The following is a 24,170-nucleotide window of genomic DNA, read 5'->3' as shown; positions in this document are numbered from 1 at the left end:
CTCCTTCTCTCCCCCAGTAGCCCTCCCTTTATTCTCTCCCAGTCTCTTGGCAGACTTGCTCTCCTCAATTTGAGAAACGTCTGCTGTTCCCCCCTCTATTCCTAACATTACTGATTCCTGTCGTGGACCTTTAATACAAAACAGTGTCTTTCTTCTCTCCTTCTCCTCCCTCACCGCCTGTATCTCCTCACCTGCTACCTTCTGGCTTCTGCTCGCACCACTGCACAGAAACTGCCGTCTCCAGAATGACCTGAGGCCACCTCACCACCACACCTGGGGTTCTCAAGCTCCGTGTGCCTCACGCTGGGCCCCACCTGGGGCACTGGTGATTCTGTACTCTCAACAAGCCCCCAGGGGGTGGTGGTGGTGCTGCTGCAGGTACCGACCGCATCCTGACAGCCACAGGGGGTCAGAATCCGGAACATACTCCAGGCTCCCAGTCCGGCAGAGACTTACGCGTACCTTTCTAACTTCATCCACCACACCTGACCACTTGCTGTTCCCTGAGTACAGTGCACAGGGTATTCATCTGTCCCCTCTCTCTGGGGTGCCCTTTCACTCTCCTCTGCCTGGGCACCACCTACTCACTTGTTTTTCAGGGCCTAGCTGAAATGTCACATGCCTTCTGAAAAGTTCTCACCCTCCTGCCAGAATCAGGATCAAATAAATGCCTTTCCTTTACAATTCTCCGACCACCCAGAAAAGGTCAATCACATATTTATTCAGTCGTCCATTTATTAATATGATTATTAAGTGGTCGGCTCATAGTCTCTGCCCTTCAGATGCTTATAACTTAGTAGGAAACATAAGACCTTCAAAAAAGTAACTTTGTCAATCAACGAACAGCAAATGCTGGCGAGGACGTGGAGAAAAGGGAACCCTTGTGCACCGTGGGTGGGAATGCAACCACTATGGTAAACAGTATGGAGGTTCCTCAGAAAATAAAACGTAGAGTTGCCGTACAATCTAGCAATTCCACTTCTGGGCATTTATCCAAAGAAAACAAAAACCCTAATTGGAAAAGATCATCTGCACCCCTATGTTCATTGCAGCATTTCTAGTAATAGCCAAGCAACCTAGATGTCCATCAACAGATGAATGGATAAAAATATAGTGTCTATGGAATATTACTCAGCAATAAAAAAGAATGAAATCTTGCCATTTGCGACAACATGGATGGACCTAGAGGTTATGTTAAGTGAAATGAGTCAGACGAAGATAAATATCGTATGATCTCACTTATGTGTGGAACCAACCCAAACAAAACAGAAGCAGAGACCCATAGATATAGAGAACAAGCGGATGGCGGCCAAAGGGGAGGGAGGGGGCAGATGGGGATAAAGAAAAGAGAAAAGAGTTTAAATTTAAATTTAATTTTTTTTAAAAAAAGGAGGGGAGGATCTTGCCTCAGAGCAAAATGGTACTAAGTAGTAATTCCCTGCTCTGAGATTTGGTAAAGTCGGAATGAGCACAGCTATGAAAAGGACTTAGCCCAGGCCAGAGAACATGGTGACCCGGCCACAACAGGTAGATACTAACTGACAGACAAGTGAAAGGAATGCCCTTCAATCCATCTTCCCTCACCTGGGGGTGGCCCCTTCATCACGGGGGCTTCCAGACTCCCCGGCACCCGTGCAGCTGGTTTGGGAAGAGACACAGATATGAAAGCATCCGCCAGAAAAAGAAATCAACTTCATCGTAGGCAGCATGTCACAGAGCTCCAGTGGGGTTTTAGGGAATCCCTCACTGATGGAAGCAATGAGTTCTGAGTGGGAAGTGCACACACCAGGTGGATTGTACAGGGTGGCGGGGAGGGTGGCTGATGAAGTATCTGCTCTTCTTGTTCCTTCTGACGCCTCTCACCTTCAGACCTCCCTGCCCTTGCTGTAACACAACAGCCTGTCCTATAATGCAGAACACACACTTCTCCACGTTTCCATCAGAGGCCTAGCAAGGAAACCCTCCAGATGCAGAAAGAAAGGGCCCTTCCTGCAAACAAAGTACAGCCTGGCCCTGGGAGTCGTGAGGTGCCGGAGAAGGCAGCTGCTGGTGTGAGCTGGAGTCTGTGCCCGCGGGAGAGGCCTCCCTGGCCCACAGCCTCTCTGACCCGTCCTTCATCCTGCCTCTTCCTCCTGCTGATTCATTGTGGGCAATGAGCCACACCTCAGTCCTCAGCCGCTTTCCTTTCACTCTCACTATATGGCCTCTCTCAGTCCATTCACTCACACACAGCCAAGTCCACGGTGTCTCAGGCTTTAAGGTGCTTATGAATTACCTGTTAAAAGGCAGGTTCTGATTCAGGAGGTCTCGGGGGCGGGGAGCTGCCGGTCTGCATTTCTAACCAGCTGCCCGGTGACATGGACGCTGCTGGTCCAGGGACAGCGTTTGTAGTAGTAAGTTTGCCCCGTAAACGTGTGACAGTTTTCCATCTAATGAGCTTAGAACGTGGGACTGAGCCCAGAAACCACGAAGAAATGGGCATAGTGAAAATGGACGTGTGTTTTTATTATATACCGGGCTCCATGCTCATCTCTTTCTAGAGACCGTGTGCTTTTAATCTTGCGGATGAGAACCTCTCGGATCCTGAAGGGGGCTGGGCTCTCTTAACTGGGGGGGAAGGTGGTGATGCAGGTAGGCCACACGCCTGCCAGGCCGCACCGGGCAGGATGAGAGAGCTTCCTAATGACTCACGGAGGCTGCCGTCTCCTCAGGCTGGCTTCAGGAAAGGTCCTCCCTGCCCTTGAGATGTGCGAAGAAATTCCGAGCACAGAATAGAAGCTGACCCCTCACCCACCTGCCAGGCATGCACCAAATTTCAAAAACGCCTCTCTTTCAAGCTTTTCAACACTTCACAATATTTTGACATGAGGAGAAAATAAAAACGGAAATGCTTTGAAACATTTCTCTTCCTTGGTTTCTGGTCCTCAGACCATGTGACCGAATTGAAGTTTCGTCATAGGATTCTGGTGTAACATATGCGGTTACTATAGCAATTGAGGTTTCCTTAGTAACAGTTGCAAAAATAATCTGGCCACAATTAATAATACATTTTAGAGCTCCTTCTCCTCCACACTGAACAACCCAGTTTTTTTGGCCAAGGACCAGGACAATTCAGGGGGTGTCATTTGCCCTGATACACGTATCGTTTGCATGCGGTGACTTGGGTTGGAAAGGACTGGAGAAGGCCTGGTTGTTCAAGTATTATAGGAACCTGACCTGAAAAGTCAACTGGCACGCTAATGTGAAGCTAGTTTTCAGAGCTTGGGAGCTTGCTGGTAAACCCGGCCCTGGATTCCAGTGTGCCCTGGAGGACTCGGTGTTTGAAGAAGGGAGAAGGCAGGAGAAAAGAGGAAGAGGAACCGGAAGAGTGGGACATGGGGACGAGGGAGTTCTTTCAAATCCATGCCTGGTGTGTTCTTGATGTCTCGAGGAGGCATGTAGGTGTGTGCCTTCAGCGGTCTTTGTGAAGAGTGTCACCTGATTTACCACCAGGAGAGGGCCGTATCCTCAGAGTTACTTTTGCAGTAATGGCGTTGGTTGTCGGATCCTGCCGTACCTTAGCTGGCTGAATTCCTCTCAGCTATTCAGAGTTTTGTCTGTGTGTTATCCGGGCCCCCAAGGGACAGCCTGGAGCTTTGAAAAGTTTCAGTTGCCTGGGCACATTGGACTCAGACCTTGATGCTGTCTTTCCATACCAAGCTCTAAGCGAGCCAGCCGGCTGGTGCTGGCAAAGGAGGCCCAGGAGCGACCCATGGGCTCAGGCCTGGGTCTGGATCAAGCGACCAGCAGGGATGCTGGACACAGGCCCAGGCCGACCTGCCCTGGCCTGCCCTCTGGGCACGTACGCTGGAGGAAGCCGGCTCCCTCTCCTGGGCAGGGTGTGTGCCTTACCCTGGGTTTCTTCTCAGCTGGTGAGCGGTTTGGTCTCAAAAGGCAAGGGTGTCAAGAGAGGCGTGGAGGTGTAATGATGCTTTTACTACCGTGTTTCCCCGAAAATAAGACCTAGCCGGACCATCAGCTCTAATGCATCTTTTAGAGCAAAAATTAAGACCCAGTCTTACTTTAACATAATATAAGACCGGGCATAACAGAATATGATATAATATAATACCAGGTCTTATGTTAATTTTTGTTCCAAAAGACGCATTCGAGCTGATGGTCCAGCTAGGTCCTATTTTCGGGGAAACGGTATTCGCTCACGGAGAGGAATTACGTCTTTTTTCTCCCCCTCTCCCCACTGCCCAGCAAGGTCACCCGGGCGTCTTCTAACTTCCCCCTGCTGTGTTTCTCCAGCGTGCTTGCCGTCGCTCACCCCCTGGCTCCCCTCTCTCAGCAAACATCCACCGAGCGCTTTCTGAAGCCCAGGCACCGTGCCCGGCTCCGGGGCTGCGGTGATGAGAACTTGCTGTTGGCAGGCCTGTCTTATTCCTCATTCTTCAAGGTGGCCCCAGCCCTTTGCCTCATGAGGCAACAGAGTGGGCCCACTCGAATATTTGCAGATCGAACAGAAAAAGCTTGATCTCTACCGTTGGGGAGCTCACAGACTAGGCTAGAAGAGAGACGTAAGGAAAACCAGCCTGAAGGTACATCCAGGTGCTGATGGAAGCACAGAGGGGGGTCAGCAAGCCCAGTGGGATGGAAATGGGGGTGCAGACTATAGGATGAGTGGAGAGAAGGGTCCGAGGGGAGATGGCAGAAGGAGACAGGCAGACAGGATGGCTGAGCAGAGACCAGAGCTCAGGGAAACCTGCATGGGGGTTGAGGCTTGAGGGGGTGAGTCAGGAGAAAGGAGTCAGGACCGTTGGGGGAGGGCCTTTGTACTGGGGAAAAGGAATTTTTTTTTCTTTACAACTTGAAAGCAGTTGGTAGCCATTAAACTTTTCAAGCAGGTAAATGATGTGGGCAGATTTGTATTTGACCTGCATCCCGCTGGCGGTTGTGTGCGGCAGGGGGAGATGCTGAGGGCCTAAGGGACGCGGGCATGAGGCAAAGCAGAGACACACGGGGGCATATTTGGGGTGGACGCAGCTCTCTGCTGCGTTTCTCACACCGAGCCACGCTGGGGAGGGCGTCCTTCCGTGTCTGGTCCTCTAGGAACCAGGCTGGGAGCCGGGAGGCGCGGTTTGGGACGGGCCGCGTTTCCAGCAGTGCGGGGTGGCTCTGCTGACCGGCGCCCCTTTGCTTTGCAGTCACCAAGCTGCAGGTGAGCAAATCAAAGAGGACCCTCACCCTGGTGGAGAACAGGCCGATCCAGCTGAACTGCTCTGTCAAGTCTCAGACCAGCCAGGACTCCCACTTCGCCGTGCTCTGGTACGTCCACAAGCCCTCGGACGCCGACGGCAAGCTCATCCTCAAAACCACGCACAACTCCGCCTTCGAGTACGGCACCTACGCTGAGGAGGAGGGCCTGCGAGCCAGGCTGCAGTTTGAGAGGCACGTGTCCGGGGGCCTGTTCAGCCTCACTGTCCAGAGAGCTGAGGTCAGCGACAGCGGCAGCTACTACTGCCACGTGGAAGAATGGCTGCTGAGCCCCAACTATGCCTGGTACAAGCTGGCAGAGGAGGTTTCGGGGCGCACGGAAGTTACTGTGAAGCAGCCAGGTAAGGACCAGGCGGGCAGCCGTTCTGGGCCGCGGGGCTCCGTGGGGTCCACGCCCACAGACCCGCCTCGTGCACTGTGGCCCCGCCCCCTTTGCCTGCAGTGGTCCTGGTGCTGATGGCAGGCTTGGAAAAGCATCCTTGACCTGCCGTTGTGGACAGCGTCTTCCCCAGGGAGAGGCCCGAGGGGCCCCTGTGCTTGGCACGTTGTGGCAAAGCAGGATTCCTGGCAGCTCCTGGCTTGCTTTCTGGGTTTTCGATTTGCACCCTGGATCTCGAGCGGGTGCCAGCTCTGTACCCAGGGTTCCTGCCGAGAAGGCATTTTATGGTTGCCCTCATCTTCTTCCTCCTCCCCCAGCCCAGGAGGGAGTACATCCTGTCTCCAAACTGAATCACCAGTCAGTCCTTTCTCAGACCCTGTGGGCACAGCCCTCGTTCTGCTCCCTGACAGATGGCGTCTGACCTCTGCCCAAACGCCTCCAGGGAGGCAGAGCTCACTGCCTCCGCAGGCCTTGGTTCCACTTTTGGGCAGCCCCAGTCGTTGAAAGTCCCCCTTCCCGTAATTTCCCTCTCAGAGATTAGATCTGCCCCTGGAACAACCCAAGAGAAGTTGGGTCCTAGTCCTTCACATACGGCCACGTGCTGCACAACAACGTATCAGGCAACAACAGACCGCATGTAGACAGTGGTCCCATAAGGTCATAATGGAGCGGAATTTCCTGTAAGAAGTGAAGGGTGTGTGGTCCAGGAGGAATTTCTTTTTCTCTGAGGGTAACAGTATCTGTGGGGCTTGGCAGTGGAGGCCCTCTCACTCTCTGTGCCTCAGGTTTGAGTCTACAGGTGACATCCTAGTCAGTCAGCCCCTGAGCTGGTTCAGCACGACTGTCCCCCCCAGGGCTACTGACCCCTTCTTCCTTCTGATCCTGGGGCCCCCTCTCACCCCCTCCTGCCAGTCACTATTATGGTGATCTACGCCTCACCCATCCAGTTTCTCCTCGATATTTCCAACCAGTCCCTGTTCAGGGAGCAGCACTGGCAGCTTCGATGTTTTAGTTGTGACCCTGTTGGAAGGAAGCAGGGGGAGGGGCTTGTGGGACTGTTTATGAAGTCTGCAGGAGCGAGCAGTGGTGTCCTTCACATCCACTCACCCCCACACCACCCACTGACTCGCCCAGAGCAACTTCCGGTCCTGCCAGCTCCATTCATGGTAAGTGCCCTGCACAGGTGTACCACTGTCCATCTTTATACCATATCTTTACTGTCCCTTTTCTACCGTGTTTCCCCAAAAATAAGACCTAGCCTGACCCTCAGCTCTAATGTGTCTTTTGGAGCAAAAATTAATGTAAGACCCGGTATTATATTATATTATATTATATTATATTATATTATATTATATTATATTATACCTGGTATTATGGTAAAATAAGACCGGGTCTTATATTAATTTTTGCTCCAAAAGATGCATTAGAGCTGATGGTTTGGCTAGGTCTTATTTTTGGGGAAACACGGTATGTTCAGATATGTTTGCATACACAATTACTTACCGTTGTGTTACAGTACTTAGTGCAGTAACATGCTGTGCAGGTTTGTAGCCTAAGGAGCAATGGGCTGCACCCTACAGCCTGGGTGTGCAGGAGGCTGTACCGTCTAGGTGTGTGTAAGTGCATTGTTACGTTTGCACAACCATGAAATCGCCTACGAGGCATTTCTCAGAACGGATCCCTATTTTTAAGTGACGCAAGACTCTGTGAAAGGAGCTCTGTGTGCCCCTGTCAGTGTCTCCTTCTTGTTAAAGAGCTCTAGTGTTTTGGACTTTTCACATGATGTGGCCTCAAGACCCTTCCATCCTTCATGCCTGCGTGCCCCACAACTTGTTGTCCCTGCCTGTCCTTGATGCGCCTTGGGGTGTTGTGTTGCCACCCAGAGTCCCATCTTCGTGCTTTTGCTTATGCTGCCTTCTCCACTTGGAATGCCCCTCTCCTATTGCTTCTCCCCCTGTCTTCACTCCATTTCCAAGACTTCACCGAGCACCACCTCCAGGAAGCCTCCCCTGATGTCTCCCATATCACCAGGGATTTCTGAACAAAGACATAGTGTAATAATTGTTTGTTTGCATTTTTTTCTCCACTATACTGTAAGCACTCCGAGGATAGTGCTGTCTTCTCGTATCTTCAGTCACTGGCATGGCACCCTTAAGAAATGTGGGTTGAATAAGGAATGAATGGTTGTAGTCCAAGAACATCCAAGGGCCTTGGTACTTACTGTTCTCTTAGCTTGGAGCATGTGGACCATAGATATTCATTTATCTCCTTCTTTCTCAGATAGGCGTTCTTAGCTCATTTTAACTAAAATAGCTAGTTACGCTGCATCCATCCCCTTTCCCCATTCCCTTCATAGCACACACCACCCCCTGGCATTCTGTTTATTTACCTATGCATATACAAGTAACTATGAACACTTATTTATACTTACAGAAGTTCACTGATTGTCAGTTATTATGTATCACTTGTTCATTATCTGTATATCTGTTGTCTGTGTCCTCTGCCAGACTTGAAGCTCCCTGAGTGACAGCACAGATACTTTGTTTCCTTCACTATTTATTCTGTCTCCACAGCTTGTCTCCCAGGAGGCCTGGACAACTATTTGTTCAGTAGGAAAACACAATTAGATACAGAAGTCCAGGTGTGGCCTGGCCCATGCCAAATGCAATGGGCTTGTCCCAACCCTCCTTTCCATGAGGATACGGTGTTTCTAAAACTGCCCCCCCCCCCCCCAGGGATTCTCGTGGGCCTCCCAGTGACATTTTGCGCTAACCCTTTCTCTGGTGCATTAAAAGGAAGCTCTGGTCTCAATGTGGTCCTGTTGGTATTTCCAGTGACCCATGTTCTGCCTTCAGGCCAGTCCCAGGGGCTTTTGAAAACGTTTGAAGGTTGTCGTTAGGCCCCCAGATGTTCTTTTAGGTTTCTGTTCTTCCTGTCTCTTTTCAGTTCTGATCACGTTCTCAATCTGAGTTCCTCTTATCACCGTCCATCCTTTCCCTTTCTCATTTGTTCCGAAACTGAGAGATTCTTGGTATATCCTAAATTTATCCATGGACTTTCCCTATCTGAGGCTAGACTTAGACCACACTCTAACTGGGGCAGTGCAAAAGGGCTGGAAGGATTCGTGTCAAAACACACTGAGTGAAATCCATTTATAGGGACTATTAACACAATAAACAGAAAACTCACAGGGCGCTGATAAAAACAACACATGCCCCCCTTTCCTTTTAGCTTTTTGGTTTATGTGGGTTTTTTTATTTGTTTTTCCCTACTTCTAGTTCTTCCCCCTAACCCCCACCTTTTTTTTTTTTCTGTTGAAAAAGAATACACTTATAGAGCTTTTGGAAAATGCAAAAAAAGCACTCAGAAGAAACTAATCCTTCATCCCAGAGACAACGTGTGTGTGTGTGTGTGTGTGTGTGTGTGTGTGTGTGTGTGTGTGTGTGTGTGTATGTGTGTTTTGGGAGACTGGTTATTTAAAATTTCTGTTCTTTTTAATTTTTTCACCTTTTAATTACAAAAGTAACCACATACATTGTAAAATATTCAGACAGTTTTGAAGTGTAAAAAGTAAAAACCAAAAGTGCAAGGCCCTCCTCCCCCTTCTCACATATCACTCAGGGGGTGCCCTTTCCAAGGTGCTTCTGTGCTTTCACAAGTTTCACAGCTTTCTGATGCCTCTGGTCCAGACAGGCTCCTTAGGGCTCTTTATAAAATTACGTGCACGCCGTCAGGGCGTACTCTTGTTAATGAGACTTCTGACTGGCTGGGTTTGCAAGTCAGTGGTTCCAGCTTATCAATCTTTTGTTTACTGATGTCAGGTCAGTTCTGTGCCCATCTCCAGAGGGAACCCATGTGGATTTTCTGGTTTTTTGGGTTTTTTTGTAGAGAAAATGACTGCTGTTCTTAGGGCCAACTTGTGACCATATTAAACTAGGTTTCCTCGGCAGTTCTTTTGTGGTTGACTGCCCAGCATATTCCCTTCCTGTGGTCAGTTTTAAAAATGTACTTCCTCTGGCTTGGAGAGGGGTTCTCACCATGCCCTCCTGCCCCTTCTCAGCCACCCGGTGCTCCGGTCCGCCATATGCTTTGTAGTCTGCTGTCATTTGGATGTGCAGTTATCCACACACGCCATCCAGGACAAGAGGACATGCTTGTCCTCTGCTAAAGCATCGAGATTAGAGGTTATAAATTGGGCGACAGCTGTTCCTATAACACTGAACTCCTTGTACCTCAGGCACTCGGACACATGATCAGGGAGCTGAGAGAATGTAGGGTGCCACCCTGCAGCAATGTTTCCACTAGTTGAGGGTGCTGCCGTCTTTCTGCATTGGGAAGGCACCCATTCACCTGTGCTTGGAAAGGGCGCGTGCAAGTGGCTTGCTGTCTTCTCGTGGCTGATGTCTCTTTCCCTGCCCTCCCAGACAGCCGCCTGAAGCTCAGCCAAGTGCAGGGAAACCTGTCGGTCCTGGAGACGCAGCAGGTGCAGCTGGAGTGCGTCGTCTTGAACCGCACCAGCGCGGCCTCCCAGCTCACGGTGGAGTGGTTCGTGTGGAAGCCCAACCATCCCGAACGGGAGACGGTGGCCCGCCTGAGCCGCGAGGCTACTTTCCACTACGGAGAGCAGGCGGCCAAAAACAACCTGAAGGGGCGGCTGCATTTGGAGAGCCCTTCCTTGGGCGTGTACCGGCTCTTCATCCAGAACGTGGCCGTGCAGGACAGCGGGACCTACAGCTGCCACGTGGAGGAATGGCTGATCAGCCCCAGCGGCGTGTGGTATAAGCGGGCAGAGGACACTGCTGGGCAGACAGCTGTGACAGTCATGCGACCAGGTGAGGGTTAAGGTTGCCAGGCCTCCTTCCTTCCCCTTTGCATAATATTTTATGCAGTGCATAACATTAGTTTGTTAATCAGTAACGTATCTGCAGTTAAATATATGCTCATTTACGGTTGCATTTGCATTCAGTATTGGCTCACATTTTTTTCCCCCTAGCGAATGGAAAAGTACACACATCTGGCCCTGGCCTGAGGTGATTCTGTGTCCTAACTAGAATAACATTTGTCAGTGAATTATTCCAGGGCATAGAATATTTTCTTTTTAAAAAATACATTCAGGTTTGGACACGTGGTGGAGGTGCAGAAATCTGGAAACAGTAGCCAGGCGGTGTAAAAAATTCAGCTATAGATTTTCAGTGGGGGGGGGGAAATCGATTTGCATTCTTTAAGCAGAAAAAGGTGAAGTATATGCAGCCTTGCTAACCGTTTTATTGCTACTAATGAGTCTTCCAGGTGGCTCTGTGCTTTTCTTGTCTCTATTGTTTGTTTCTAAGGCACCTAAAGGCACATAATTACCAGGTATAATTATTGTTGACACAGTTAAACACATAATTAAAGCAGAGTGGTACAGGCCTCCTATGTCCTCGGCCACACCGCACCATCGTACATGCATATCGGAGCAGAAAGTCGGTGGGTCCTCTAAGGACACGGAGGACTGCGACAGCCTTACAATAGTGATACCACCACAGGCGACAGGAAGTTTCCAGCTCCACTGTGGATCTTACGAGACCACTGTCACATGCAGTCCGCCGTTGGCCGTTGACCAAAACTTCGTTATGTGGTGCGTGACCACATGTAAGTTGATGACGCTACGTAGTTACAAAACATTTGGGAAAGCAGAAAAGTATCGTTTTGCAAAGAAAAGTTACCTGTAACCTCCCTACCTACATACCTTCATAGCCGTGCTGTTTCTCTCTAAATCAGGATCACGCTGTTTTATGCGATGTTTTTCCCGCTCCACGTTCTTCTGTAAGCGTTTTCCCAAGTCACTGAAAACATTTTTCGTGGTTGCGTAACCACCACCATTTTTCGTGGTTGCGTAACCTTCAATGGGTGGCTAGACTTCAGCAGTTCTCTTCTGAGGTATGATAAGTTGGACGTATATTAGACTTTAAATAATTTAGCTCCCAAGAGTTACGTGAAGTATGGTCTAGCATTGCTTAGGGTGAAGCATGTAGTATGATGCGTGGGAAATGAAGGGCTCCTACACGCAGTGAGATTGCAGCTGACTGATTCCATCACTGTGTTTGGCACAACTGTGTTTCACACAACTGGGGAAGAGAGAAAACCACATGCATCAGACACAGACCCCGACAGTGGTCAAGGTTACAGCGTGGAAACAGAGAACATAACATAGAGGCGGGGGAGAGATGAACTTCTCTCCTGTGGTTAACACCTAGAAAAGGAAAGAGTGTTCAAGTCTTGAGCAGGGAGATGGCTGGCATGTTCTAGAAGGAGTCAGACGTGAGGAGCCAAATTGGTAGAGAGGCGTAGCAAGGGGAGGGGGCTTGAATGAAGGTGCAAATTAATTCTATTCGAAAACCTTGTATCGAGTTACTAATGCACACAAGGCGTCTCAAGGGGCCAGGAAAAGTTGTCAGCAGTTGGACAGGTAGAAAGCAAAGGGGGACTAGATGGGGCACAGGCACTTCTGGGGAACTAAATGACCTCTGGTGTCTGACTTGCCTGCTTCAACGGGTCCATTGCATGACATTACCCGGGGCCACCTCCTTTGACACATTTGCTGGTCTCGGGTCACTTTAGAGACACTGTGCTCGCCTCTGGAGGGAAAAGCACTGCAGATAGCCCCTCACTCTGCAGCATTTCTCTCTGTGGCTTTGGGGTTACACGTCAGCCGTGCTCTCAGGAAGGATAAGCCGGTGAGCGAGGGAGTTCGAGTGGCCTGGGGACTGATTCCATATTCTCCATTCTGCTGCTCTCTGCCCCTTGGCACATTCTTTCCCCCGTGAGGGCTGGGGGACACATCGTGCCCTCCACCTGCAGCCAGCGCCTAAGCCCCCGTGTGCCAGCGGTGCACACCGAGATTCCAGAGGGGCTTGGCAGAGCTCCACAAAAGCGGCGGGGACCCCAGCTCTGTGCTCACCTACGAGCAACATGACTCCAAGGCATTGGAAAGCCCAGGACAGCACTGGGAAACGCTTTGATGGGGCCTTCATCCAAGTAGAATCTGACTTGGTATCTCTGTTTTTGTCAATGTTACATTGGTGTCTTTCACGAGCGTTACATACACAGAGCCAAAGGAATGCCTTTTAGGAGCTAGGGAGTGAAGGGTTTGTGTAGAACCTACCCCAGTGAGTCATTAAAAAAACAAAAATGAACAGATTACGAGGGCCTGTCTGGTGGCGTCCTGAGGTGTGATTCACCTGCTTGGGCATCTGTCTGAGGCTAGTCTGTGTCTCCCCCCTCAGTGGGTGGGAAGGGAGTGTCCATGCTCAGGGCGAGGCCTCTTTTAGGTCTGGTGTCTGTTGTTTTGGCTTCAATCCTTGGAGAGTATTTACCTCTTGTATTCATTGTGAGGTAGGCAGCCATCTCTGTGGACACAGTTTAAACGCAAAAGCTGCTGAAAGGGTGACTTCATTTCTCAAAGCTGCCGTAACAAATTAGCACACGTTTGGTAGCTTAAAACTGCAGAAATTTTATTCTCTCACGGTTCTGGAGGTGGGATGTCTGAAATCAAGGTGTCCTCAGGGCCACGTCCCCCCTTCCCCGACTCACGCTTCTAGGGAAGAAGCTTCTCTGCCCCTTCTAGTTTCACGTGGCTCCAGGTGTTCCCTGGCCTGGGGCTGCACCACTCCAGTCTCTGCCTCTGTCTTCACGTGTCCTGCTCTGTGTGTCTCCGTGTCCTCTTCTCATAAGGACGCCAGTCATTGGATTTAGGGCACCTCTTAGTTATATCCGCACAGACCCTGTTTCCAGTTAAGGTCACACTCTGAGGTTCCAGGTAGATGTGATTTTTTTTTTTGGGGGGGGAAACACTATTCAACCACCACAGGGGGTTACAGGAAAAACAAGTGTCCCTCCCTCCCCAGATTCCCATAAGCAGCCATGTTACCAGTTCCTGGTGACTTCTTCCATGCAAATATAAGCAGCTATGCATGTCCAAATCAAGCATGTTTTCCTCTGCGTACAGCGATACGTAGGGTGCACTGTTCTGTACGTTAATTATTTTTCTTCCGTTTCCTTCCACATGTCTGCACGGAGCAGCACCTCATGTCTCCCAGCAGGGGCATGTGGTGTCCTCCTGTGTGGGTATTATGATCACGTGTTCAGTGATGGACATTGAGGTTGTTTGGAGCAAAGACATTAAAACAGCCTCTTCTTTCTTTGTCCCTCGTCCCCCCAGATGCCACCCTGCAGGTGGACACGGTGGTCCCCAATGCCACAGTGGCTGAGAAGGCCGCTTTCCAGCTGGACTGTAGCATCGTGTCTCGCTCGAGCCAGGATTCCCGCTTTGCGGTGGCCTGGTATTCACTGAGGACTAAAGCTGGAGGGAAAACAGGCAGCCCTGGCTTGGAAGAACAGGAGGACGAGGAGGAGAAGGACGAGGAAGAGGAGGAAGAAGGGGGAGAGGACCCTACTGAGCGGACGGCCCTGCTGAGCGTGGGCCCGGACGCGGTGTTTGGCCCAGAAGGCAGCCCCTGGGAGGGTCGGCTTCGCTTCCAGAGGCTCTCTCCACTGCTGTACCGGCTCACGGTGCTGCAGGCAAATCCCCGGGACACCGGCAACTACTCGTGCCGCGTGGAAGAGTGGCTGCCCAGCCCTCAGAAGGAGTGGTACCGGCTCACGGAGGAGGAGTCGGCCCCCATTGGCATCCATGTTCTGGACACAAGTGAGTTTCCCCAACTTGCAGGGGAAGGATGTCTCAGTTGATCCCAACTGTGTCAGGAGGATAAAATCACAGCTTGATTATGGATCAATAAGCAGTGTTCTTACCTGTCACGGGCATTTAGAATCTGGCATATAATTGACCCTTGATTGCCTATGTGAAAAAATAGGGAGAGGAATTCAAGTGATCACATACCACCTAATTTTTTTTTTTTTTCATTTTTACTGGGGAATATTTGGGAACAGTGTTTTTCCAGGACCCATCAGCTCCATGTCAAGTCTTTTTTTCAATCTAGTTGTGGAGGGCGCAGCCCACTGGCCCATGTGGGCATCAAACCGGCGACCTTGGTGTTATGAGCACTGGCTCTAACCACTGAGCAAACCAGCCACCCCATACCATCTAATCTTCATAATAAACTTATGCCGCACCAGAGTTTCTGTTAGTAAGAGTTCCTCATACAAGTATATTGTTAGATGTTCCTTTGTTACACTTTAGAAGAGCGAACCTAGTCTCTCTTTCTCTAATTAGCATTTTAGGAGTTTCAGACTCCTAAGAGAAAAGGAAAAAAAAAAATGAAGCCTGAGTCCTTCACTGTCATGCTTTCTTTTTCTCAAGTTCCTAGGTCATTTTATTTTGGAGGGAGACCTGGAGGTCCAGGTAGACTCTCAGGGTTAGTTGGGAAGAACAGCCTAGAAGGGCAATGATGTTACAAAGCACCTGCGAAGAGCTTAGCCGCAGCCCTGCTTGCCATTAGCTGTTACTACAGAAAGGTCCAGAACTCACGGTTTTCACCGTACTGAGGGACTCTATGAGCAGAGACTGGAGGAAATTATTTGTTCAAATACGGCACTTTTGGGCCACCAGTTAGCTCAGCTGGTTAGAGCACAGTGCTCTTAACAACCAGGTTGCCGGTTCGATCCCCACATAGGCCACTGTGAGCTGCGCCCTCCACAACTAGATTGAAACAACTACTTGACTTGGAGCTGATGGGTCCTGGAAAAACACACTTAAAAATGAGAAAAAGTTAAAAGAAAACCACACACAAAAAAACCCCACGGCACTCTTGGTTGGCTATCTATCCAAATGTGGAATATATCAGACTGCAGAAGGTGTTTGTTAGAATAGAACGCAGGCTATCATGCAGAAGAAAAAAAAATAAAAATTGCTTGAAATTTTATCTTCTTTTCAGCCAAAACATTTTACCAGATAAATTGGATTTTGAGTTTTGTCAAAGCTTTTTCTTTTCTTGGATTATTTCCTGTTTGTTAGATAGAATCATACAAAATTGAGGTTTTGTAGGTCAACAGTGGTTGACAATCCACAATTTCATGTTCTTTGGAAATTTAATAAGTGGAAGTGGATGTTAAATTTTCTTAATAATACCAATGAGCAATAGCTATGCCGTAGAAAGAAGAAAAATACCTAAATCATACTCAGAGTCCATAACACTTTCCTTAAAAACCCACTGTCCAAAACAGTATAAGGGAAGGTGTTCGGACCACATTTTATCTGCCCGCCATGGATGTCCATGTTTATTAAGCTGCGTAGAACAAAGAGATATTCAGAAACCTTGTTGTACAGAGAAAATGTCAGCTCCCAGGGGCTGGGCGCTGCTGGGGGCTCCTAAGACACAGAGCTGACCTCAGCTGGGTCGGGGCGCAGGGTTCATCTCCTCCCCATGCAAGAGGAACCAACACTGCATTCTGTGCCGCCGCAGACACACTGTGGACATTTGTAAATGGTCCATAATGACATCTTAATTGACACTGTTAGTCAGTGAGCACCATTTCTAGTAAAACTGCTCTCGGAAGCCGGCGGGGAGAGAACGGGTTATATTCCCAGAGAAGGACGTTTGGAGTAGATCTAAGTGGAGAGGGACGTGTACAAAATAACCGGGTAGGAGGTTCGGGCTGAGCTGCCGTTAGCTTCCTCACCGTCCGAGATGCAGTTCAGTTCACAGTCGATAAACTACATTTTATTGTCTGGTTTTCCCAGCAGTAATGCTGGCTCACCGTGGGAAATGGGAGCATTGCTTTGTTTGAATCTGCAGCTGTGAATTGGAAGAAGTACTGTTGTGAGCAGGAGAACGCAAGGGTCGTCTCCCCACCATTAGTTAACGAAAGACAGGGTGGGTGCAGGAGTCCCATCGGGGTGCTCCCCTTAGGTGGGCGGGGTCCCCAGGAGTCCAGGTTCTCAGCCCTCATTGCCTTGTCTCCCTCGTGGCCCTTTTCAGGTTCCACCCTGCAGTCTGTCATCTGCTCCAACGACGCGCTTTTCTATTTCGTCTTCTTCTACCCGTTCCCCATCTTCGGCATCCTTATCATCACCATCCTGCTGGTGCGTTTCAAGAGCCGGAACTCCAGCAAAAACTCCGATGGGAAGAATGGGGTGCCCCTGCTGTGGATCAAAGAACCACACCTCAACTACTCCCCCACGTGCTTGGAGCCGCCTGTGCTTAGCATCCACCCAGGAGCCATAGACTGAGGGGGCCCCAGGGGACGTCAGCCGCGGAGGAGCTGAGGTACCTGACTGCCCCTCGCTCTGTGATCGGACAGCGGACAACCCCCCAACTGTGGAGTGCTCGCACAGAACACTGTCAGACTGGAGAAGTGTCCCCAGTCCCCGATCAGGCGCAGAGCCGGACTGCTTCGAGGCGGCAGTCTGGGTTGGGTAGCTGTTTTCCAGCAGATGTCATCACCCTGCGGAATTAGGTTTCTTGTTTTTGGTTTTTGGTAACGTAGTGAGTGAGTAGCTCCAGGTGCCACATCTAACTCACTGATTTATATAGTATTCTCAGATAGATAGATGAGGGGTTCTCGTTCTTTGTAATGGACGCTTCTTAAATCCCTTTGGTTTATCCTTTTTGGATTCCGTAATGTCATGGCTGAATTTCTCTTACGTACAACTGATGGCAAAAGGACGGATGAACTTTAGAGTGCAGAGAAATCTCTTCCAAGACCTTTTTTTAAAACAAAAAACAAAAACACTTGAAAACATCACCCATGGATCAAAATACACCCATTTTTTGTACTTTCTTATCAAGACTTCAAAATTATGTTTAGTGTGGGCCCAAATAGTATCTTATCTGTTTCCTCAGCTGGAATTGTTGGAACTACTTTGTAGTCAAGATGAAAGCAGTGACTTTCGTTTCAAAGAACTGTGTATGTACGAGAGAAATCCCGCGTAACCCTATTAGGAGTAGACCGTGCCCACCCAGCCTATCTGTCAGGGAGGCAAAAATAGGCTTCCTCCCAACCTTGCCAAAAACATAAGAAAACTTTGTTGGAGAACACGCCAGAAGCTCCACGACAACGCATGCTTTGCAAGCTAAAGTGGGCCGAGGGCTGCTTGTAGCAGCTACTGACTTTCAGATTGATAAAGCCAGTGATTAGTGAAGGAAGGAAGGAAAGCGAGCTGTTGGCTTGATCGGTTCTGCAAGGGCAGCCGCTAACTGGTAACTGAGCAGGTGGGCTTCTATTTTAAGGTGCTTTGCCAAACTCTTACGGGAGAGTGGCCAATGAGCCTGGGAAAGGGACAGCGTTGAGCTGAACACACGGGACCCAAGCAGCCACCATATACACCCACCGAGGGCACTGGGGCTGGCAGGCAGCGAAGTTCCTTGAAGAGGGGGACCGTCAGCAGCGGGAGGGGGTTCTCTAGAGCCTGATGTTGGAGAGCGGGCAGGAATCACTGCCTCCCTGGGTTTTTCTTCTTCCTTTCAATTAGATTTTCCTCAAAGATATTGATGTTTTCCCTCCTCCCCATTTTTCTTTCCCTGCTGCTCATTGCGTAGGACCATCCAGGGGGAGTTCCCAACGCAGCCCTTGGTAATCCTTTCTGAACCCAGTCCCTGCAGAAAGTGTCACATGCCTTTGTCTGTGGGTTTTTTGTACCTTTCCCTTTCTTAGATGTCGTTTGTGGTTTTAGGTGATCTGCTGGCTCATTGCTGTGGAGGCTTTTATTTAAATGGCCCTGAAAGGGCCATAAAATAACAATGTCACCCTGTTATTTTCCACTATTGGGCAAAAAGCTTGGTTCCCCTGGAGCAGAATCTTCGGTTGCAAGTATTTCCTTTGGCTCACTCCAGAAAGATGTTTTGATGCCCTTGCTTTCCCGTAGTTTGCTGGCCAAGAGTGCCATCTCCCTTCCTCTGTGAACTTGAATCTTGAATCCCAAGGGAGTTCCCAGTTTGGAAAAAGCTGCCAGGGATTTTGGCACTAAGTCTAACCAGAGAAGTTACTGTGAAACCTTGTTCTGAGACTGAACAGACTCCAGGGGAGGATTCCCCGGGCCATGTGGGCACCGATCCTTAGAATGGTCTTGGGGGTCCAGGTGCTTTTGGGTGCTCAGCAGACGCCTTGTTGTGTCAGAGGTGAGGGGAAGCAAGGTGACTGCTCAGCCATCTTCCTACAAGCTTACATGGACCTGCCTTCTTTTCCTCCCAGGCACACCAGTACTGTCCTAGTAGGCAGAGTAGGCACCACCACCTTAATCCCGCTGCACGAATGCTTTAGAGGTGCAGAATGGGCTCAGTGGAAAGGAAGGAAGGCAGTCTTCTGCCTCATTTCTCTATTTCAGGGGTGTGAGCTTTCAGTGGGAAATTGGTGACCCCTAAATGGACTGAGTCAGTGAGGGAAGATAGCTTACTGTTCCTCTCTCTGAATGGAAAGACGCCAGAGGGCTGTCTGGGACTGGGCCCTGTACCTAAGATTTGAGTTTGAATTGGTTCACAGCTGTAGAAAAGTGTGTTCTGCACATTATTAAATAGGTGAAGCAGTTGTGGGAAATTTGAAAGGAAAAAAAAAAACCCGAAGCCAGTATTTTAATAATTGTGTTTTTTTTTTCTGTGTATTTTCTAACGGGCTGGGGAATACAGTCAAAGGGTGAGTTTTTCTAGCTTTCTATGAAAATCCCCAGGACCTTCTTTCTTTGGCCATTTCTATGGAAATGTGGTGTCAGATGAGTGGTAATGGTGCCCTCCAGTGGCTGGGAGACCTCATTGCACATAGCGGACTGGAGCCTTCAGTCCTCCGACCAGGACAGACAGACTTTTCTTATCAACGATATTGCATTCATGAAACCTGCAGTGGGCTAGGCCCATCCCAGGATATGGATATGACCGCACCCTCTCTCACCAGGGTGTTTCTGTAGCAAGTTTTCATATTCTTGTCAAACAGTGGTTTCTCTGCGTTAATTGTTGAAGAAAAAAAGAGGTGGGATAAGAAAACTACCCGTGCATGGTGTAGAGAGCTGTTGATTTTTTCGCTTGTTTTTTTTTTTTTTTAAGGAAAACGATTTGTAAGATGTTGCACTAAAATGTTTTATATACACTTCAGACACCTGTAGTAAATTATGTTGAAAATACGGCTGTTTATATTTCCTGGAGTCCACTGTCCTTTCTCCTCACGTAATCAGCAGCGACTGTCCTCCATCAACCTGTGTCCTGAAGGTCTAGAGTGAGTCCTGCCCCTGACGTTGACCTGCTAGGCTCAAGGTTCATGGATTGCAGCCTTTATCATCATGCCCCACCCCCAGCCTAAGTGGTGGCTTTGTACAAATGATAACAAAACACTCTTTTCTCAAGACACCCTGCTGTCATCTGCTGACATGTATCACAATAAAGACACACGTGTATCCTGACAGGCAGGGCTATACTGCCCCTTCAGTTGTGCAACACACAAAGCACCTGGAGGCCTGCTAGGCGGGTGCAGAATGTAGAGTTTATACCCTGTTCTTTTTGCGGAGGAAAGACGGGTGGGCAGAATGGGGTGAGGAGACTGACGGAGAAGGAGATCGGGAACATGGGCCAGCCTTCTCCTTGGCCGTCGAGGGCCTCTGCAGCCAGAGCCCACCATCTTCCTCAAACTATACCGTGAAATATTCAGCCAGCATTTTCCAGGAATGGAGGAAGGAGCAGGAGCTGTGCATTCCTGTTTGGTGAGGATGCACAGCTCACCCGTCTCTGTTCCCTGCACAGCTTGGAGGCTGCGGTGTGTGGGAGGAGTTCACCGCGTCTGCAAGGTGAGAATGACAGAAAGATTAAAGCCATCATGGTGACACACAGTCAGAACCTCTCTGTGATTCTTTAAAATTCACTGAAGAACATGCAAAAGGAACTGGATAGAGGGTAATAAGCAGAGGGAGGTGCCTCCTTTTCTTTTTCTTCCTTTTAAAATGTAAGCCTTTCAAAGGCTTGAATGTGTGGTTTCCTCTGTTCTACATCCTCATTTGCTGCACCCTTATCAACTTCTCACAGCTGCTTGCTTGGCCAGTGTTGAAATGGGCCTGTTTTTCCATTGGGTACGCACAATGGTTGGTTCCATGTTAAGTCTCATGAGATATTTTTGCTTCATTTTTCCCAAATGTTCTCTTTCTGCCAGGGACCATTTGAGAAAGGAAAACAGAGTTACAAAATGAGAATACCCCTTGACGCCCCTGGTGCAAATCTGCCCCGTGTTTATATAAATGAAGTGAATGCACACTTCTGCAAGAGGCAAGAACGATTCTCATTTCTGCAGGATCAGGAGCAGTGTTTTCCTCTTTAAATTCTAGGATGTGTATACAGAAGCTTCCTGGGGGTAGTTCCAAGACTGGGAAGAAGTAGAGCCAGAGTATCAGGAGGGACATGCTAGCAGGAGCAGCAACCCCGTGCCATAAGAGCCGGCTAAAGGAGTCCTCCTTTCTTACCTCTTAGTCCATCATTATCTACAGTGACAAGCAGATGAAACTGGACCTCTCAAGACTGGTCACGGGATGAAACATACATTCAGCCCTCTTTTCGGTGGCAAGTCTGCAGTATATGAAATAGAGCCTTTTTGGACCCCAGCCTGAGGCACTGCAGGTCCAGCCTTTCAGAGTCACTTTTGATTCATGAAGTCTGCTGGACCAGGCATATAAGTGCTTCTAAAAGTGCTTGGTGGGAGCACAGCCCCTCTCTTAATGAAAGAGCTGTCCTTCCTGTTGGTCAGAGGAGCGTCCAACAACCTAATGAATGACGACCTAATGAATCATTCCTCACCAGATGCCTGGAGACCATGACCTGGGGGTTACCTCCCAGCCCCACATGACTGGGTAGTCCTTTCCTCAGCCCTGCCGTAGAGGGTGTTGGCTGCTCCTGCTGGCCAGGCCAAACAGCAGCCTGAGTGCCCACCCCAAAGGTGCATCCTGCTCCTGTATGGAAGGGTAAGAGTGGCACGTGGGACTTAGCTTCCGTGGGACTCCTAGTTCTACCCCATACTGTGTGTCCTTGGGCAAGTCACTTACCTTCTCTGATCCTCAGTTGCCTCAGCTGTAAAAATAGGGACAGCAATAAGATTAAATTAATCCAGGGAATACACAACACAGGACCTGGCTCATCGTAAGTGCTCAACAGATGTTTGCTGTTACGTGACTTCCTAGCTCAAAAACTTTCAGGGGCTCCCCAGTGTCTCGAGGTGTGACCCCATCCTACCTTTCCAAGTTGGCCAGAGTTCTTACCAGCGCAGGGCAGAGGAGACACTTGATTTTCTCACATTTTGTGCTACACACTGCACCTGCCTCACGTTCTCCATAGCTACAAACGGGTAGGGAATATCTTCAAGTGTCAGGCTTCATGATACAGTCCATTGGTGTGAACAGACCTGAAATGTCACTGCTCGAGATACCTTGTAAGATTTTATGGCTAATTTAAGAAACAACCCACCAATTCTTACCGTCTAGTCCAAGTGTCTTGAGTGGTTTTGGGGTCCCCACCTGAGGACGACGGTGATGACAGCAATCCTCAAACATTTCCACTCAGTTGCACACTTGGCAATATGTTGGTGTTTGTTAGGATAGCCGGGGTCCTGTTCCTGGCAGGAAAGAGTTCCCTTAACGCTACAGCTGTGCAGGGGCAAGTCCAGTGCTTCTGCCTGAAAGAAAGGGGGCGACTAGGGAGGCTGATGTAACGGGCTGGTTCTGCGAGTCATCTGATATGGAATCAGACGGATTTGAAGGGAGGGGAAGCCAATGGAGAAAACTAATCCATAGGATGGAGAGTTCCAAGGGCCTGGTGCAGTTAGGGGTGATTTTGGCAGGCTCCACAGCGAGGGCGTGAACAGACCTGACTCCTCCTCCTGAGGGAAAGTCCATCCTCCAGAGGAAGAGGAAAACAAAGAGGGAAATCGAGAAGGGACAAACCAAAGCCTGGAAATTCCAGCTCTGGGGAAGGCAGTGCTGGGAGTGGAGGTCAGGCTGAAGCAAAGGTGGCATGCACGTAAATGAGGAAGGAAAGACTGGTATTTGAGGGGCTGCACCAGTCACCACACACATTCTAGGAGTCGTCTAACATTCCCTGTTTCCTTTTTTAATATTTGAGGAAAGAGTGGCTTAAAGAGGCTGTCTTGTCCCGAGTCCCCATAGCTGAGTAACTGGCAGAGAAACAAGCTTCACGCTTCTGCTGCTGCTGCTGCTACAAAGCACTGAAGGAATAAAGTGCTTCGGAGCCTCTCTGTCCTTCGGCAGAGTTCTGTCATGTCAGGGGCTAGCCGAGTGCGGCGCCGCTTTGCGGGAGTGACAACCACTCTCCAAATGCCAAAGAGATGAGCTGGAGGTGCGGAAGGAACGAACACAAACCTGTGTGGGGACCGAGTCCCAGAAAGCAGTTTCTAGGCTCTCCACACCTCATGTGCAAAGGGGCTGGCTCGGGTAGTAGATGGCCGTCAGCTATAACCAGTTAACCATTGGCCACTAACATAACTGCTGTGGCTAAATTAGCAAGGGCAGAGTGCGACCAGCAAGGTTGTTGGTTGGCAGAGAAGCACGGATTGCAGCTAGCAGGTGTGGTTAGCAAACGAGTGGGCAGATTGCAGATCATGTGGCTCCAGCTTCCTATATCTGCAACCCAGGCGTCTGTGAGAATATAGTGGTATGAACCCCCTGTCTGTGGCTCCATTGGTGTTCCCTTTTGGCCTCGCCATATCCTGCGTTCTTATGTTGGGAGTGGGACCAGCGACCCCCCCCCCCCCCCAGCATGACAGCCTGCTTTTTAAAACGCAAGCCACTTTTAAGGGAAAATTCCGCAAAGCATACAGGGTGTTGGCGATGGGGGCGTGGCGGTGGGGGCTGGGGGACAACAAGGGGACCCACTGGGGAGACTAGAGGGCATTCCAAATATAGAGGAAAGGGCCCCCCCCCCCCCCCCCCCCCCCCCCCCCCCCCCCCCCCCCCCGGCGCAGGATCGCGCCAAGAGGCTCCCTCGGGAAAGTGCGAGGACGGGCGGGATTGCACCCGCTCCGGGAGCGCTCACAGGGGTGGTGAGACTGCACCCCGCCTCCCACGCGGGGGAAAAAGGAAGTGCTTCGGATCCCTGACGACAGGACTTGGGCTGGGCGGGACCAGCGGGGCGGGACCTTCCGGGGTACAGCGGTGGCGCCTGGCTCTGGCACACAACTCGCTGGCGCCTAGGCGCGGAGGCCGGTGAGAACTATGGTCTCGGGGAGCGCGGAGCGATGGGCCCTGGTGGTCCTCGGCCTGGTCTGCTTGCTCCCGTTCGGTGAGTGGCGGCTTTCCCCGGAGCCCCCGCAGGGACTGGGCAGCGCCGGGGGTGTCCGTAGCCCCACGCGTCCGGAGCCGGGTGGACGGGGTGGGGTGGGGTGGGGCGAGGCGACTGGAAGTTGGGTTCAGGATGGGACGGGGACGGGACGCGGAGAAACGCAGCCAGAGGGACCTTGTCAGGAGAGTTGTCATTTCACCAGCAAGTCCCCTTGGGTGCGCAGGAAGAAACTTGAAAGGTAGGCACTTGACTCGCGTTGGATTCAAGAGGGGCGGGATTCCGCCTCGTTTCACCCCCACGCACTGTTTCCTGTCTCTGGTGACCCCACGGCCCCGACT

General features: G+C 50.2%; 2 protein-coding genes across 4 annotated transcripts in view; both read left to right on the top strand.

Annotated features, from left to right (window-relative positions):
* IGSF3 (immunoglobulin superfamily member 3) overlaps positions 1-20,352 on the top strand; it is an 89,160-nt gene extending 68,808 nt beyond the window's left edge. For 2 of the 3 annotated variants that reach the window (XM_033092966.1, XM_033092967.1), the window contains exons 9-12: positions 5,190-5,600; positions 10,063-10,470; positions 13,839-14,324; positions 16,555-20,352. In XM_033092966.1, coding sequence (XP_032948857.1) covers positions 5,190-5,600; positions 10,063-10,470; positions 13,839-14,324; positions 16,555-16,805 — 1,556 coding nt within the window. In that variant the 3' untranslated portion in view covers positions 16,806-20,352. The remainder of the gene's footprint in view (positions 1-5,189; positions 5,601-10,062; positions 10,471-13,838; positions 14,325-16,554) is intronic. The other variant, XM_033092968.1, reaches the window with a different exon arrangement.
* Positions 20,353-23,684: 3,332 nt separating this feature from the next.
* CD58 (CD58 molecule) overlaps positions 23,685-24,170 on the top strand; it is a 41,972-nt gene continuing 41,486 nt past the window's right edge. The window contains exon 1 of the mRNA XM_033093422.1: positions 23,685-23,832. Within this exon, the coding sequence (XP_032949313.1) occupies positions 23,766-23,832 (67 nt within the window). The 5' untranslated portion in view covers positions 23,685-23,765. The remainder of the gene's footprint in view (positions 23,833-24,170) is intronic.

Source organism: Rhinolophus ferrumequinum, chromosome 22, assembly GCF_004115265.2.
Source record: "Rhinolophus ferrumequinum isolate MPI-CBG mRhiFer1 chromosome 22, mRhiFer1_v1.p, whole genome shotgun sequence".
Lineage (NCBI taxonomy): Eukaryota > Metazoa > Chordata > Mammalia > Chiroptera > Rhinolophidae > Rhinolophus > Rhinolophus ferrumequinum.
The sequence above is the reverse complement of the archived record's forward strand: the minus strand, read 5'-3'. Positions and strand labels throughout refer to the sequence as shown.